This window comes from Ochlerotatus camptorhynchus, unplaced genomic scaffold (assembly GCF_037179485.1).
Source record: "Ochlerotatus camptorhynchus isolate MF236.1 unplaced genomic scaffold, CSIRO-AGI_Acam_v1.1 ptg000349l, whole genome shotgun sequence".
NCBI lineage: Eukaryota > Metazoa > Arthropoda > Insecta > Diptera > Culicidae > Ochlerotatus > Ochlerotatus camptorhynchus.
Genome location: NW_027040837.1, coordinates 988,360 through 1,005,328, shown reverse-complemented (window position 1 = coordinate 1,005,328; position 16,969 = coordinate 988,360). Strand labels below are relative to the sequence as shown.

The following is a 16,969-nucleotide window of genomic DNA, read 5'->3' as shown; positions in this document are numbered from 1 at the left end:
TGCCAGTGGTGTAGTGGTAACCATTTCGATGAAGTCTGTTTCTCAGGTAGTTTTGATCTAACTACTTTCATTCTCTCATACTCGAAATGTGTCACGACCAATTTGGCACAACGATGCCCTATAAGCTCTCTGACCAAAGACGCAAAGGGTCACTTTTGGTCGAAAATCGTGTCTCCGAAAAGAAACAAAAGAGTGAACTATTTTGTTAATATAATATATTTAGTGACATGCAATGCATTAGGTATAGGAAAAACGCGACGAAACGTGACGAAAGGGGTTATTTATTTTCTCAATTTCCCGTGATATAATTAATACATGATCCACAAGGTTCAGCTCTTCAGTGGATAAAGATAGCGTGCAAATGTTGTGAATTTTCGAAGCTCAATGATGAAACATGAAAACTGCTCACACTTAGTCCTCCAACTTTTCCTTTCTTTATTTCCGCAGGAATGCAGACGATCCATAAATTCTTACCGTGAAACGTTCCGAAGTTGCCACATGCGTATCCAGTTGCAAATAAACATCAATGCCGATTTTATTCGTCAACGTGCTCCATGATCCAACTAATGAAGTGCTCAACTTTTGTATACACTCCAGGTAAGCTTACTTCTCCGCAGGTCCTGACTCCAAATGACACAACGCCGTACTGGATATATTTCGAAGTTTTATTGGAAATATACTGCAATGGACCTCCCGAGTCACCGGCACAGTTGTCCACCTGATCGACGCCTCCGGCACAAACGTGGCTATCATCCAGCCTAACATGATTGATGAGGCTTTGTATCTTGGGAGCACAGTCTTCTATCGAAACCGGTGGAACTCGCGCAAATCTCAGCACGTCAAAGGATGAGTTCCTTTCGGTGAGGCCCCATCCCGAAACGACCAGGAACGATGGATTGACGGCCCGCTCCTCCTTGGTTCCACTGGGAAGACAAATCGTACGAACGCCTGCAATGATGTTAATTGAGCATAAATGAGGAAGGTTCACCTAAATCAACTGGACGTACTGTCTCCCATTTTCGCTGGCCACTCTAATCGAAGAAGAGATATGTCATTCGTTTTAGACCGATCGCTATACTGTGGGTGAACAATGCTTTTCTCAACCGTTATGTCCTGTGGTGGAGGAGCGCAATCCTTTTCACCATCCAGAATGTTGCAATCCACGTCTTTTGTGATGTCGTTTTCACCCAGTCTTACTGATTTTCTGCAAACAGTTTCGAAGGTAAATTTTTTGTAAATTTTTGTTAAAGTGTCACAATGACTTACATTCTATCAAATTTGGTGCAGTGTGCTGCCGTTAGGACATATCTGTTGCTGATAAGAGTTCCACCGCAGACAAAATCTCCACTTGATAGAGCCAGCAGGGCCATCCATGGAAACTCGAATGGCTTTGCCACTTGACCCTTCGATATTCGATCGCCGGCTTGTATGCCACAGGATCGACTGTTCATAACCGAGGGACAGCAGACGCTGAGGATCTGAAGGGAAAGATTCTTTAACATTGTATTCGTGTGGATTAATCAACCCTAAGTTGCTCTCTTACCTTCTGCGTACCGATCGTTTCCTGGTTGCACAAATTGTCCTTGGCCATATTTTTGAGATCCGAGGGCCAGTATCGGAAACTCATGCCAGCATATTGCTTGAACATTGGACAGCTTCGTATGTCGACACAGAATTCATTGTAGGAACACGATTTGATAGTGATTTCTGCAAAAGACAATTAGCGTCTTAATTTACAAAGTGCGACCGACAAGCCGTTAACTTACGTGCTGCTGCTAGTGGAATAAATATGCTTACAAGTACGTTGAATCTCATGGTTACGATGGGAGGTAGTGGATGTTTCAGGAGTGCGAGTATTGCTTTCTACTTGTTCGGTTGCGCTGTTGTATTGAAACTGAAAGAAGGGAAACATGCCTTTTATAATAAAGTCTGTGATTGGCCAGACTGGATGGGATGGATCATCTGTCATACGTCAAGCCTCCCATACTAAGTTGAGTGCTAGCATGCTGGAATACCGGGAACTGGGGGCTTTTGGTGGGATTTTCGTTAATATCTTCGTGTCTCACTTGGTTAGGGTGGTGCGGTTGACTTGGTTGCGTAGCGTTTTTACGATCGTTAAAAAAAATGCTGGGTATCACTGTATTACACGTTTTCCAATCATTATTGATAGTGTTAATTGAAATTTCAATACTCGCTGACGAAAATTGGAATTCGTCAGATAGACCCTATGACATAAATGAATCCTATGATTCAACAATCTCCCAAAAAAAAGTACCGTATGAGTAATAAAGCAATGAACTGCTTCGTTCTTTAAATGAATCACACTCCAGATTACGTAGGACTTGTAAACTTGTACTGGATTGTCACTATTTCATAACCTATTGCAACACAATTGATAGTGCTGCAAATTGCTTACCAAGCCGTAGGCGGCGGGTTTGATTTCCCAGTCCGGTCGTGAAAATATTTTGGTTTGGAGATTTGCTCGACTTCCCTGAGAATAGAGTATCTTATTAATGCGTATTTCATGATAAAAATTAAACTTTTATAACTACGTTTGAGTATAAAGATCATCATAATTTTGCATATTTTGATGAAAATATCCAGAATTGAAAAATTCGATTTTTAGCAGTACGACTAAGAAAGCGACCCACTTTGAAAAGCAAAATTTGGAATAATATTTAAAGCTGCTTAATTGATGAGTTATAATCAGACAATTTGTCTTTTAACTTAATATATATTGCTTAAATGAAATGCCGTCGCTCAGAGTCCAATTCATCCATGTTATCTTACAGTTAGCTATATAATTGTACCGTAATATCATTCACCCGCAAGCAATCTCCTATCTGGTAGTATTACACAATCAGAGGTGAAACGCTGGCATGGCAGGGAATCGTGCCTACTTTGGACTCCGGAGGGCACTCTGGTCAAATAAAATTCGCGCCGCACGAAGTTAACTATTAGGAGGCAGATGAACCACGAATTGCACCAGATGCTGAAAGAACCATCCATTACAAAAATTGAGCGACTACGATGGGCTGGGCACGTCGTAAGAATGCCGGACAACGACCCAGTGAAAATGGGTCTCGAAAGCCATTGGCCATGGCCAAACGCTTGAAAGAGCTACAAGCATCAAAGTTCTTGGAGAGGAGATAGATTTCAAAATGACGTTCCGTGATCATTACTCCAACATCTCAAAGGCTCAAAGGCTATCTAAAGTTGATAGGCCCTTTTCAAATGTTACGCGAGAAATAACTAGAATTTTGAATAAAATAGTTGGGATTACTATTAACGAATCATGAAAGAAGGAACCTGAGATTAAACCCTTGATGTTCTGTTCGGTAAGCAAAAACGGTTGCTGCAAGGCCACCGAGCCCCTCGCATAACATCACACCACTTATGATCGAGCTGTTGTTGAAACCATTCAAACCTGGCAGCTATGATGACAACGGCAAGTTTTACACAAAAAAGCTGAGCAATGTGACTCTAAAACTCTTTAATATGGGCCTGGGATTTTATGTTCAGTAAACAAAAACGGCTGTCTAAAAGCAACCGTTATTTGGTTCGTCTCACCTGACTCCTGAACCCTGCACCTAAACTTATACCGCATAACAATGGTCGATTTTACTTATCGTAATGCTCTTTTAGTTTTTCAATTGTGTCCGCGTAAGAGATGGTTTTTAAATCAGTTATCGGATTTCCAACCATTGAAGCTGACGATAAACGGGAAGAACATCGTTGTCATATGAACATATGCTCCTGACAATGCTAGACGGGAAAGTGTGCAACCCGGTAACGTCTATAAAATCTGCCCAAAGATGCTACATTTGTAGTGCCAAATGAACGATCTCACCAAAATATATCAACGTTGTTGGGCAAGGATAATTTTTGATTCGGTCTTTCTACATTACGTGCATGGATACGTTTCTTATGAATATTTCCTTCACATCTCGTATCGTTTGCATATCAAAAAATGGCCAGCCCGAGGTGTTGATAATGAGGCAATGCTGCAGAGGAAGAAACAAATACAAGAACAGTTCCGCGTGGAAACAGGATTGATCGACGACAAACCTCGTTCAGGAGGATCTGGAACTTTGAATGACAGTGCACGATGCACATCGCTTTTCCAGAACGTGGAGAAGTCCACTGAGGTTACCAGATTAAACCCTACATTGCTATACAGATGCAAGTCAATGCTTGAAGTTCTGGCTTCAGGACTGGAAATTGACTGTCAAAAAATTGAAGAGTATTGTTTTGAAACGGCAAGAGGATTACTCAAGGACTAACCCTGGTTTATCTCCCGGTGACTGTACACAAAGTTCTTATGCATGGATCCCAGATCATAAGCCATTTTCTTGTGCCAATTGGGCAATTGTCGGAAGAGGCACAAGAATGTCGGAATAAGGACATTAAGCGATATTGAATCAACCACACTCGAAAATTTTTACGGACGGCAACAAACACAGACCAGTTAAATCGGTTTCTAGAATCTTCTGATCCCCTCATCTCCTCGTTAAGGGCACTTCCTGATAAAAAAAAAAAACAAATGCCATTGTCAGAAGATGCCAGAGCTCTTTTTCTTGCTTCCGATGCTGGTGACAGCGACGAGGACAGCATTGATACTGAAAACGATGATGAACACTGTGACGCACACAGCGATATAACTGATTTATGTACTACGAGCTAATTTCAAATTTATCACTGATTCTATTTTTTTTTCCTAATTCATGATTTAAGGACTTATCAAACCAAAATACTTAAATCTTTTCTGATCACAGATGGAATTTTTCATGTTCACTGATGCCCTAAAAATAATTATCCAATTTATTTTATTTAACGTTGAACGTTTTACATTAAAATGTATCGTAAAACCTATCAGAACCTAATGAAACCACTTGTACTTTGTAGTTCAAAGGCATACTTTTTGAATTAAGATGGTTTGGTTTGCACATTTTTGCCCGTCTTTTACTATTATTTATTATATTCGGAGCATGTTTCGTTCTTCGGTTTCTCGTCAGCAAAGTCTATAGCGATGATCCTGTACTTGGTTGGATCAGATTTACTCTTGAGAATCTTCAGATCGCCAAGAACCTTTTCCTTCCACTCTTTCTGAACCATCCGCAGTAGCTTGGAGCGAACGCAGAACATTTGTTCTTCGTCTTCCTCACCGGTTTCACTTTGATTTCGTCGATTAGATCAATGATTTGTCCGGATGAGACTACTAACCGAAACTATTGGCAGCTGTGTCTTCATCGTCCTCCTCCTCTTCGACTTCAGCAGTGTAGACTGTGTTGATGCTCTGGCTGAACATTCTGGGGTAGTGGTGAACATAGTGGGGCAGCGTTTCCTTCGGAGCTCGAATTGGGAATCGGATGTTAATTGGTTTTTATACAATAGGGAAGATATTTCCTTTGTATGCCAGTGATTTCCCACAACGATTTCACGTTTTCCTCGGTGGATATCTGAAAACGATTCCTGTGGTTATTTTACGAGAACAAATCGCACATGTCCACCTTCCTACAGTTAATTCACATTCAACGTTTTGAAACGGAGGAATACGAACAAAAAGCACTTCCAAACAATAACAGCAGCAACAGCAGCCAATCGGCACAGAGAAGCAGATGAAAATGCACGCCGACGCTTTTCCAGCATCGTTCAAGCAATTTTCTGAACAAAATCTGGAATTCACATCGTTTCAATAGCCGAACAATTCTAGGAGTAACCAGACAAAAACATCGATGAACGTCGACTAAATTTTGAGGTACAGTGAGTTACTCGCGCGTTACTCGCTGCAAAAAAAGCAACTCAGAGTAAAGCTGTCTCACCCTTGCTGAAATCCGATCAGTAGCGGTGCAACTTCTTCCTTCTTCTTCGGCGAATGAACCGCTGAGTGGGCTGCAGCTAGCGCTTGCGAGCAGCCTTTTGTCGAGTACTGGAGAACAATCTACAACGCCACGCACCGAACCCAAGTAACAATTTTGGTTTTATAAGGGTTCTGCAGACCATGATTTAGACTTTGAACATGTTTTAAAACCTCCATAAAATTTGCAATGTTACTTGGAAAAGCACTGCTGCTGCTGATTATCACCACTGGACACCACCACTCACAACACGTGGTGATTGAATAAACACCCTTCGGTGAGACAGGAGTGAATTCGATTTTTAAATCTGTGTTAGGGAAAGCGCTTTTCGTAGTAAATCAATGATAATTTTCATTATTATAGCAACAGTTTCGCATTCCTGCAATTTTCAATAGTGATCGTTTGAAAATTGATAAAGTGTTCATTTAATTATGGTAGTATCATAAAGGTAACTCTAAGACCAGAAGGTCCCGAAAAAACGTGCTCAATTTTTTACCTCAGCTCTGGTACCATAGAGGTAGCTCTAAGACTAGTAGGTCTCGAAATAAAGTGCTCATTTTTTTGGCTCAGCTCTGCTACTCTCTTCGGTCCCTAGCTAATCGATTCACCCCTCGAAACATAGGAAAATACACTAACCCCTCATTTTATCTGTCAAACTTTGATAGCAAATCAAAACCGAGAGGGGCGACACATCTAAATCTCAAAATTAGATGCTCAACATATCTCACACTAGCGAATCAATCTTCGAAAAATATTTTTTCATTTGTCGCATCTACTTGCATCGCGCATCATCTTTTTGCAGGAAATCTTCAGAATCGTCATCAATCTTCTTTTTATCTACTCAGCGTGCGCGCAGCTAGCCACAGCAAAACACAATCTTTTCTGCATCGTAGATAGAGTCGTCCCCCTCGATCAAAACAAACATTGTGTAGTAGTAGAATTTCGACAGAGTTATCCTCAATCAACAACTTCCTGTTCTTGGTAGTTTTGAAAAAAGTGTAAAACCCATGTTGATTCTAAAATCAATCATGGGCTACTAGCAGGATATTTATCTTTGACGGATGGACGGGCAAGCGATGAAGACCAGTTCGACGTTTTTCAATTTCTCCTATATTTCACGATGACACCCTCAACCTGATAAGTGTCTTCCATACGTTTCTTCACTCTGGCATGGTATGGCTTCCACGGTCTTAACACGTGTTAACGGTCCTAATTCTGCCACCTACATGATTTCCCAAGTAACAATTTGGGTTTTATGAGGGTTCTGAAGACTATGAATTAGGCTTGAAGAACGCTTTAAAACCATGATAAATCTTGCAATGTTACTTGGGTTGACTCGTATTTTCCCGAAAAACCAAAAGCTTCTCACCTATGGAGTCCAAATGTTTTGTACCGCATTGAACAGCCAGTATGAAACAATCAGCAATACAAATCGGATGAATTCTAAATTGGAACTAATTGTCTGCATTCTTCAAATGGTTCGCGAAAATGAGTATATTTTGTTACACTATTTCATTAACAGAATTCAAATACTTACTCTGCAATCAGATTGCACACTTCATTCCAATTAAAACAACTTAAAACTACTGTAATAATTCGATGATATAGCATGAGCATGATTAACCGCCCACGGTTGCTACTCTGTTATTGCCAGACCAGCTGTAATTACACGGAGAACCATTACTTGGGACTAGCAATCATCCTCAATGTGTAAAAACTGGTGATCTCAAACTAGGCAATACCAGCGCCGGCTGCGCCCGAACACAGTTCAAGAAAGGAAGGGGTAGGAATGTGTTGACGTGACACTCGCTTTGATGGAAGCCGAGAACACCTCTGCACTTCCACGAGGAATCACTGGGATATTGAATAATAGGGTTGGGTTTGCAGCAGGGTTCGTTTTGGTAAACGATAAGCTAAATTGATGTCCTAACCATCATATAACGCGAAAGAGCTTGGGATTGAACCCACGGTCTTCTGCTCAGTAAGCAAAAACGTTTGCCACTAGGCAGACGAGCTCCTTTTTAATCATCGAGTTGCTGTTATTACCATGTAGTCATGTTAAAAAATAAAACGATTGACGAATCTTGAATATGGATGGGCTTGAGATTAGACTCATGATGCTCTGCTCAGTAAGCAAAACCGGTTGTGCTAAGGCCACCGAGCCCCTCATATCACATTATAGCATTACTCAACACGGCACCGACGATAACGAAAAGTTTTACAAAATACACGATAAAAAAGCGATCTTACCATACATTTTTAATATGAAAGGACCTGGGACCGCGTTTTTCTGCTCAGTAAGCAAGCCACTGCAACCGACGATCTTTGAAATCCGTGAACTAAAAGCTACGAAAGAGGCCTTCATTCAGATCCATTTTCACGCGACGTTAAATGTTTCGATTTTCTCTTTACGCATGGTTCAGGCAATCATAACAAGCTATGACCGACGTGACGATTGTTTAAGACCTGGTTAAACAAGCTATTCAAATGAAATTACGTTCTCGAATTTCACTTGGCATGTAATACTGTAATAATTCGATGATATACGCGACGAATAATCATAGACCGGTTGATTTTACAATTCGATTAATAAACAACTTCACTAGCAACTGATCACTACGATGAAAATAAATCAAGATTGGGAATACTTTAAAAAACTTCGACCTTTCAAAATATTTAATTGATATTAAATCTAAATTTTAGAGTGGGATGAAATCGCTTATACGGTTCGGTAGGCAGCCAATTTCCAGCGGACTGACAGCTCCTGTAGTTTCATGTCGGCAGTTTTCCGCAGTCCCAGTTTGACACTGATGCATGTGATTCGGATCATCAGCGAATCAAAATTTAACGGAAGGATGGACTGTTTTTATTTAGCAAACGTGACGCAAACGCCATTGCCAATATTTTTTTGCATTCTCATGAGTTTTAAACGTCCCTCAAGGTTTTCTAGGGCATGCGGTTCAGCATTCACTTCACTCTTCTCAGCCGGCTGCTCTGTTGTTTTTGACTGGTTCAGTCGGAGTTTCCTCGTGATTCTGCGTATTTTTTATTTCAAATCTCCATATGTTTAGTTTAGTTTGTAGACATTGAGGGTGGGGGGGGGGGGGTTGGTTTGTGAGACACTCTATTGACACAAAAATGCAACCATAAATGCTTTTTGTTCCCGTTTGAAACCGAATGGTTTTATAATTGCTTTTATAACGATAAAACAACTCTATGGAGTATTTTGTCGTGACATCAAAAAAAAAATGCCAATTATTGATTTACAGAACAAGTTTATTAAGGGATAGAGTGCTGCATACAAGTTATTCTTAAAACCAGATACCTTTTGACTTTATCATCAGTCTTTTAAAGGGTTTTAAAACAGCATAAAGCTGAAGTACTGATCATGAATATTTTACACTACACACTTCGAAATACCTAATACATATAGGATAAGACGTAAACAAACATGTCACGTAAAATAAAGTACTCCGAGACGATTCTACAACATTCCCCAGAAAACCATTCCCCATAATCTAATTCCCCAGAATGCACCATTCCCCAGAATGTACCATTCCCCAGAAAAGTATGCCATGTATTAGATTGACTATTTTTGTTTATCATAGTCACTCCTAGAATCTTCTTTCTCGTATATAAATAGAAGAGAAAAACTTCTTAATGGGTCAAGGGGTTTTAGGAGACCTTAATTGATCAAGGGGTTTTCCCTTCTTTGAAAATATAAGAAAAGGAAATAATTAATTCTTTGGATATACGATAAAGAAGGGAATATTCCTTTCTTTGAATATATAGAAGAGAACATCATTAATTCGTTAAATATTTGACAAAGAAGAGAATATTCCCTTCTACGAAAATATAACAAAAGGAAATAATTAATTCCTTGGATATACGAAAAAGTAGGAAATTTTCCTTTCTATTCATATATAAGGAAAATATATAATCAATAGCTTTTCGCAAGGGATTCGTGGTAATGACTATTTGCGATAATAACGTGTGGAATTATGTTATAAGTTTGTAATCGGTAGTTCTGTAGTATAAAACTGATATATAATATCAAATGACCAAAAAAAAAAGTGATAAATTACTAATTTCATCATCTTTTCTGGGGAATGCTTTTCTGGGGAATGTCATAGAATCCTCCGAGACTGAAAAGTCTGGTACTCGACAAAAAGTATGTTGATTGAACTGAATTTGGCGTCCAATATGACTTAATTTTATGTCAAAATTGACGCTCGTATATATCAGTCTCTGAGCACCTCAATTTACATTAATTTTTCTAAGTGTATTGCCTGCATTTAAACTAAAACGATTGCTTATGCCGTTATAAAATCAAAATAAATCAGAGTGAAAGCCAAAATGCTGTTAAATGGCTATTTACATCTCTTTGTTGCTTCTGAGATTCGGTCCATTAATAATTCAAAGTTGGGAGACAAGACGACCATAATTACGACCATTTGAACATGTTTCGGTGACATCACTCTGATGGTTTGTTCTCAGAAAAGATTAGGATTGAACTGATACAGCTTGGGGACATCCACGAAATAGTTCAAATTTCGTTCTCTCAAATGTGTACACCTTGTGAACTATGAAAAAAAGTGAGACTAAATATTTCCGTATATTACTATCTACACACTTAGAAATAACTATTTTTTCACGAGATGGAAACCATATTTGACATGAAACATGGAACGTAAACAAACATGTCATATAATACTAAGTGCTCCGAGACTGAAAAGTTCGTTGCTCTACGAAAATTACGTTGGATTAAGCTATATATCGCGTCTGTTATGACTCAAATTTATGTCAAAATTGACGCTCGTATATGTCACTCTCAGAGCACCTAAATTTGCATGAATTTTTCTAAGTGTGTATACGATTGTTTCTGTGATCCCGTTTTAGCTAGCTTTTAGCCTACTATATCTGTCATGTCTGCAGAGATTTGGCAAGCACCAGTGCTGACAAAAATATTATTTTTACCCTTCTTACAAAGAAGGGTATAGATATCACTTGAAAAACCGACATATACCATTCGACTCAGCTCGACGAGATCGGAACATGTCTGTGTGTGTGTGTGTGTGTGTGTGTGTGTGTGTGTGTGTGTGTGTGTGTGTGTGTGTGTGTGTGTGTGTGTGTGTGTGTGTGTGTGTGTATGTGTGTGTGTGTATGTAACGAAATGAATGCGCTCACGTTTCTCAGCAACCGCTCAACCGATTTGGACAAACTCGGCGCCAAATGATAGGTCTTGGAACGCTATTGAACGGTTTTGGAATCGGTGAACCGGTTCCGGAGATATGGCCGGAATAAGATCCGGTGAATATGGGCCTTCACGCTGGATTTAACGGAAAACGTATCAAAACCATCATGCGACACATCAAATTACTACAGAATTCATAAATAAGATCAATGCAAGTCGTGTTAAGTGTTCCAGACCACATTGGACACACTTGGACATGTTCCGGGTACCCCGGGGAAGTTGCTTGAATATGAATTGAATTAAAACCCATTAAATCACATTAAAATACGATGATAAGGTGATTGGTAGCCTCACCAAATAGACTACACCCGGATATATTCCGGGTACCCCCAGGCAGTGGCGTAGCGTCACTGGATGACACGGGGGTGGGGGGCTTGGTCACTGATAATGACAATAAAATAAATAAACTTGAATAAGTAAGAAGGGTCTGATCACACCATAGGTGGATAAATTCGGGTTTTTACACTCAAATAAGCTGAAAATGAGGGCAACCATGAAATATAAACCAACTACCTGCACGAATTTGAATTTTAACATGATAACTTTCTCAAGTTCGACACACTGTAAATGTAGGTGCTCTGAGACCGACATATGCGAGCGTCCATTTTGACATAAAATTGAGTCTAATAAACGCGAAATTTAGCTCAATCAAACGTACTCATGTTGGTGGGAATGATTTTTAGTTTCAAATGCTAAATGCTTATTTTCATTTTACACCAATATAACGTTGCTTTTCACGCTCATATCGATGGAAGATAATTGCCTTTTGTAAAATTGCTGATAATATCGAAGTGTTAGGCCCTGGGATCGATAATATTCAAAATAATCACTTATGCCAAAATTAATTTGATTTTTTCTTGAGGATCGTTTCCGATTTTGACAATTTTGGGTTGGAAACTCAAGCGTTGCTGAACAGGTATTCGTCGATGCATAATGAACTTATTTGTTCATTTCATTCGTACGTTGTCAGCGAAGAGTTTCAAAACAAACGCAATCCATCTACACCGAGTAGAAGTGATAGTCAGTGCGTGTGAAGGTAAAACAGACACTATAATTGCAAATTGCTACTATTGTTTTATATGCGAATTATCCACAGCATCTCAGTAGTCTGTGAATGAATTTCGTAAGACTAACCACATATGATTCAGTGCACCCATTTTTCTGCCTACCACAACAGTCACTCTCCGCTGTTTATTATAAAACTAGAAACCGCAATACCAAAACATTGAACTTGATCGAATACAATATAATCTCCACACAATTTATACAAACAGAATAACGACACCGACACAACCGGCTCCAATCAAAACAATCTCCTCTTCTACCGACACATGCTGGCACCGACGTTTTCTTAATCGTCACCGTCAATTTACTTTCATCACACAGATATACTCAATCAACTTGATCTATCAATTACACGAGCCCCTATTCCGTAAACCCACCTCTATTAATGCGATTAAAATGTGTGTTTTCCGTGCAAATCCAGAATCCATTCACGAGACAATCCAGTTTTCGGCTGGTGTAGGCTCACCCCCGGGGAGTTGAGTTTCGTATCTTGTTGAATTCGCGAACCAAACTGATACGATGGTACTACCAACGATCACTACGAAGCAGAGTTTCAAAGTTCCGCTGTTGCTCATCATCATTCAGTTCCGTTGTGGTGGGAATTCTTCGAAGCAAGAAGGTTCAATATTGTTGGATCGACCTCAGCGCCACGCTTTGTCAACAAACCAAACAGAGGTATAGGTAGACGACAGTCGAAGGTGTGTTGAGTATATGCTAAACCGGATTCCAGAGCAGTCATACTATACTGTTTGTTGCTGAGTGTCATCAATGTGTGCTTTGATTAGCAGATACCAAGTTTTCTGTAGACTCTCGGCGGCTTCGATCTCCAACTCGTTGGGGTGACGTATGTTATATTGTTACGATAGCAATATACCAGAACCGGTGAAACGAGTTTCCGTTGGGTTTCCGCATAGTGCGATAGAGAAGGAATTGTTTTGTTCACTTCTTGTTTTGAAACTATTCCAACCTTCTTCTTCTTCTTTTTCGCATATCAAGCTTATTGCTTATCGCATACTAGCTTATTGCGTGCTCTCAACTTAGTGTTCGAAATGCACACTTCCACAGTTGTTAAAATTGAGAGCTTTCGATGACAATACCAATGCATGAATTTGTATATTGTGTGGCAAGTACAATAATACTATATGCCCAGGGAAGTCGAGAAAATTTTCAACCCAAAAGATTCCCTCGACCGGACCGGGATTCGAACCCGCCGCCTCCAGCTTGGTTATACCAACCGGTGGAAACTAACGAATTTAAATTGGCTCACTGCTTGACTAGCCTATTGGTCCCAGCCAAATCGATTAACGTACCCACTTCTACTCGAAATCCTATTACTGCACTATGTTTGTTTTGATTCGCTATGAAAGTTTGACAGATAAAATTGGGGGTTAGTGGATTTTCCTATGTTTCGAGGAGTGAATGGAAGATAGTCCAGAGCTGAGCCAAAAATTTGAGCACGTTCCTTCGGGACCTACTAGTCTTAGAGTTACCTCTATGGTAATACCATAGAGGTAACTCTAAGACCACTGGGTCCCGAAGAAAATCATTATTATTTTTGGCTCACTCAGTACCAGAACAACGGTCCCAAGCAGTCCCAAGCTATTTCACTCACCCCTGCATGTTCTGCATGAATCCACACACCCCTGATGTTATCTGTCAAACTTTCATAGCGAATCAAAACAAACATAGTGTAGTAATAGAATTTCAACTAGAATAGGGTACGTTAATCGTTTGCTTGGGACCAATAGGCTACTAAAGTGGTGAGCCAATTTAAAATCGTTAGTTTCGTATTGATTGTTGGTAATACCGTGCCTTTACTGTCTAGACTATGAGGCCCCTAACTATTCGACCCATATCTACTAAATATTACATTCAGAGTTGTAGGTATTTGTGATTTTACAAAGCTACAGCGATTGTAAAATCATCTTCTTCTTGGTAATAACATAGGTTTTAGCTGAGCGCTCAGTCTAGAGTCGTTTTTGTTTCTGCGGTATAGCTACACTGGTGATGTGAAGTCATATAGCGTGAGACACATCGACACCTCAAGATAATTTGTATTTTAACATTCGTTTATACACAGTTTACATGCTGAATAGTTTAGGAAGGAATATAAGAGTGACCTTTGTTGATTTGGGACCGGGTTTATCACTGCGTCCCTACAAAAGACACAGGAGGGGAGATTTTGTTAGAAAGTAGGGTTTCTTTGGATCACCTTGCTAAGTGATGCGATTGTGGTTTTTATATGATGCATTCTGCCGTTCTACGCATATCTGTCCCATGTTACTTTTGGACGATTTTCACGTTTGTTCATAAAACAGTACTTTGATAGGTAAACTTTCGAATGAAAATATAAAAACATGTTATTTGTTTTGGGCATATTTAAAAACAACATCAAGTCTAATATTAAAACACCAGATTATAGTTCTGATTTCAAACTGTGCCTTATTAGAGTAATAAGGCCGGAACAAATATCAAGTTTTTCTTTTGTCATCCCCCCCTTCAAAATTTTGGAATATCGCCAAGAGGGAAATAAAATAAAACTTTCAATGTATATTTATTTTTCGCAAATTCATTTGGGTATGAATACTCACTTTGCTAGATTTGCTAGATTAGAAATTGTTGTTGTTGTTGTTGTTGTTGTTGTTGTTGTTGTTGTTGTTGTTGTTGTTGTTGTTGTTGTTGTTGTTGTTGTTGTTGTTGTTGTTGTTGTTGTTGTTGTTGTTGTTGTTGTTGTTGTTGTTGTTGTTGTTGTTGTTGTTGTTGTTGTTGTTGTTGTTGTTGTTGTTGTTGTTGTTGTTGTTGTTGTTGTTGTTGTTGTTGTTGTTGTTGTTGTTGTTGTTGTTGTTGTTGTTGTTGTTGTTGTTGTTGTTGTTGTATCACCTAGTTCTTTTAAAGAATTTTTACATAAATTGGTACTTGACCAGTACGGCATGACAGGTCCTTGAAATCGGATCAGCCGGTTTCAGTTGTTGAAAACGGATTTCATCAAACATCATTCCTAATCTTGTTTGGCAACTCACTAAGTAAGCCACCTTCAATCTGATCGATCCCTCTTGTTCGTTACGCACATCTTCGTCTTGTCCCAGGCGGATCACTACAAAGAACCATTTTCAGTGGGTCGTTATCCGACATTATTACGATGTGCCCAGCCCACCGTATTCACCAGATTTTTGCAATCGATCTACATTTCTTAACTAACAAACCTTCTGCAATGATACTTAATGATTCACTTCTTTTCTGCAGTGATTCAACAATTTCCGAGCTAAATCCAATATTTTCAAAATTGGTTCAACATTTTTAGAAGTGAGACCAAATCAGAAACGATTCAGGAAATTCCTAACTGAGGTGACACTTTTCAAAGCAGATTCAAAACTGAGTCTGAACTTTTTTGAAGTGAGTTCAAACTTTGGAATAAGTCATCAATATTTTTCAAACTGAGTCTAAACTTTTCTGTTATGTTATTCAATTCTTTTTTAAGTTGTCAAAGCTTTCCTGAAGTGATTCAACATATACCGAATCCAAGCTTTAAATAATTAGTTTCGCATTAACTGATTAATCCTTTTCCTAAATGAATCCAAGGTTTCCTGCATTGATTCAACTTTTTCCGAACTGAAACCAAACTTGTCAGAGCGGGTTTGACATTTTCCTAAGTGAGCTCCAAATTTTTGTTAACTGCTTTGGCATTTGGCAAGGACACAATCTTGCTTAGTTAAAGTGTAGAAAGTTTTCCGAAGTGAACCGACAATTTTTTTAGCTCAAATTTTCTAAATGGTGTCCAACCTTTTCTGAAGTGGTTCAAAACCTTCCTTAGGGAGTACAAACTTTTCTGTTGCGTGATTGAATTATATTGAATGTTAGTCTGAGCTACAGACCTAAATTTAACGTAGATTCCGCTCCCTTAGATCCCTTCCTCGTGAAATTCACATCCTTTGAAAATTAGGCTGAGATTTTAAAGAATGGACTTTCGTGTGTTGGTAGATTTTTTTAAGTAAGCACAATTGTTGAGAAAATTGGGTTTACATCCACAGTACGTATTTTTATAGAAATGTGGGTTTCTTGATCAGCCACGTTAGATTTTGGTTCCGTCCTTTGAAAAACAGGCTTGGATGTTATAGAATAGACCTTTGTGAGTTCATACGTGATGGTAGATTTTTTTTGAAGCCAGCTTGGATTTCGGTTAAATTTTTTGAAATTTGTGCTTGGATTTTATAAAATGGAACTTGCTGAATACCGGAAGGACGAACCTGGTTAATATTCACAAAAGAAGGTATTTTCATAGAAAATTAATTTTTCTGTTTTGCTGAGCTGTATTTTAGCTTCTCTCTTCGAAAAATAGGCTTGTATTTTAATAGATGTTGCTGAATCCATACGTGAGGGTTGAATTTCTTCAATATTTGGGAATACCGAGTTTAAATTCACGAAAGTACATATTTTCACAAAAACTTTGATTTTATGTTCTACCAAGTTGAATTTCGGCTCCAATCTTTGAAAATAGACTTGAATTTTATAGAATGAACTTTGCTGAATCAATAAGTGATGGTAAATTTTTTGGAGCATGCACAATTTTTTAGAAAACTGGGTTTAAATTCTCAAAAGTACGTATTTTTATAAAAAAAAATGGGTTTCTTGTTTAGCTTACTTAAATTTCGGCTCCTTCCTTTGAAAAATAGGAGTGGATTTTACCGAATTGCTGAATTAAAATAGAAATTTGGTTTTTCGGTTCTGCCAAATTACATTTTGGCTCAAATCTTTGAAAAAGAGGCTTGTATTTTTTAGAATGGACCTTGCTGAA

The 16,969-nt window shown here is 38.8% G+C and overlaps 1 protein-coding gene across 1 annotated transcript; it reads right to left on the bottom strand.

Annotated features, from left to right (window-relative positions):
• Window positions 1-416: 416 nt before the first annotated feature.
• On the bottom strand, window positions 417-12,642 carry LOC135709075 (CLIP domain-containing serine protease HP8-like). Its single transcript, XM_065231266.1, has 6 exons — window positions 12,555-12,642; window positions 1,767-1,894; window positions 1,544-1,707; window positions 1,267-1,478; window positions 1,008-1,204; window positions 417-948 (listed from the first exon to the last, which is right to left on the bottom strand). Exons 2-6 carry the CDS (start codon window positions 1,813-1,815, stop codon window positions 536-538), a joined length of 1,035 nt encoding a protein of 344 aa, XP_065087338.1. The 5' UTR covers window positions 1,816-1,894; window positions 12,555-12,642; the 3' UTR covers window positions 417-535.
• Between the last annotated feature and the right edge of the window lie 4,327 nt (window positions 12,643-16,969).

Coding starts and splice junctions, on each gene's coding strand:
- LOC135709075 (XM_065231266.1), bottom strand. CDS start 1,815: ATGAGATTCAACGTACTTGTAAGCATATTTATTCCACTAGCAGCAGCA. Junction 1,479..1,543: donor AAACGATCGGTACGCAGAAG/GTAAGAGAGCAA, acceptor CTTTCCCTTCAG/ATCCTCAGCGTCTGCTGTCC. Junction 949..1,007: donor GCCAGCGAAAATGGGAGACA/GTACGTCCAGTT, acceptor ACATCATTGCAG/GCGTTCGTACGATTTGTCTT.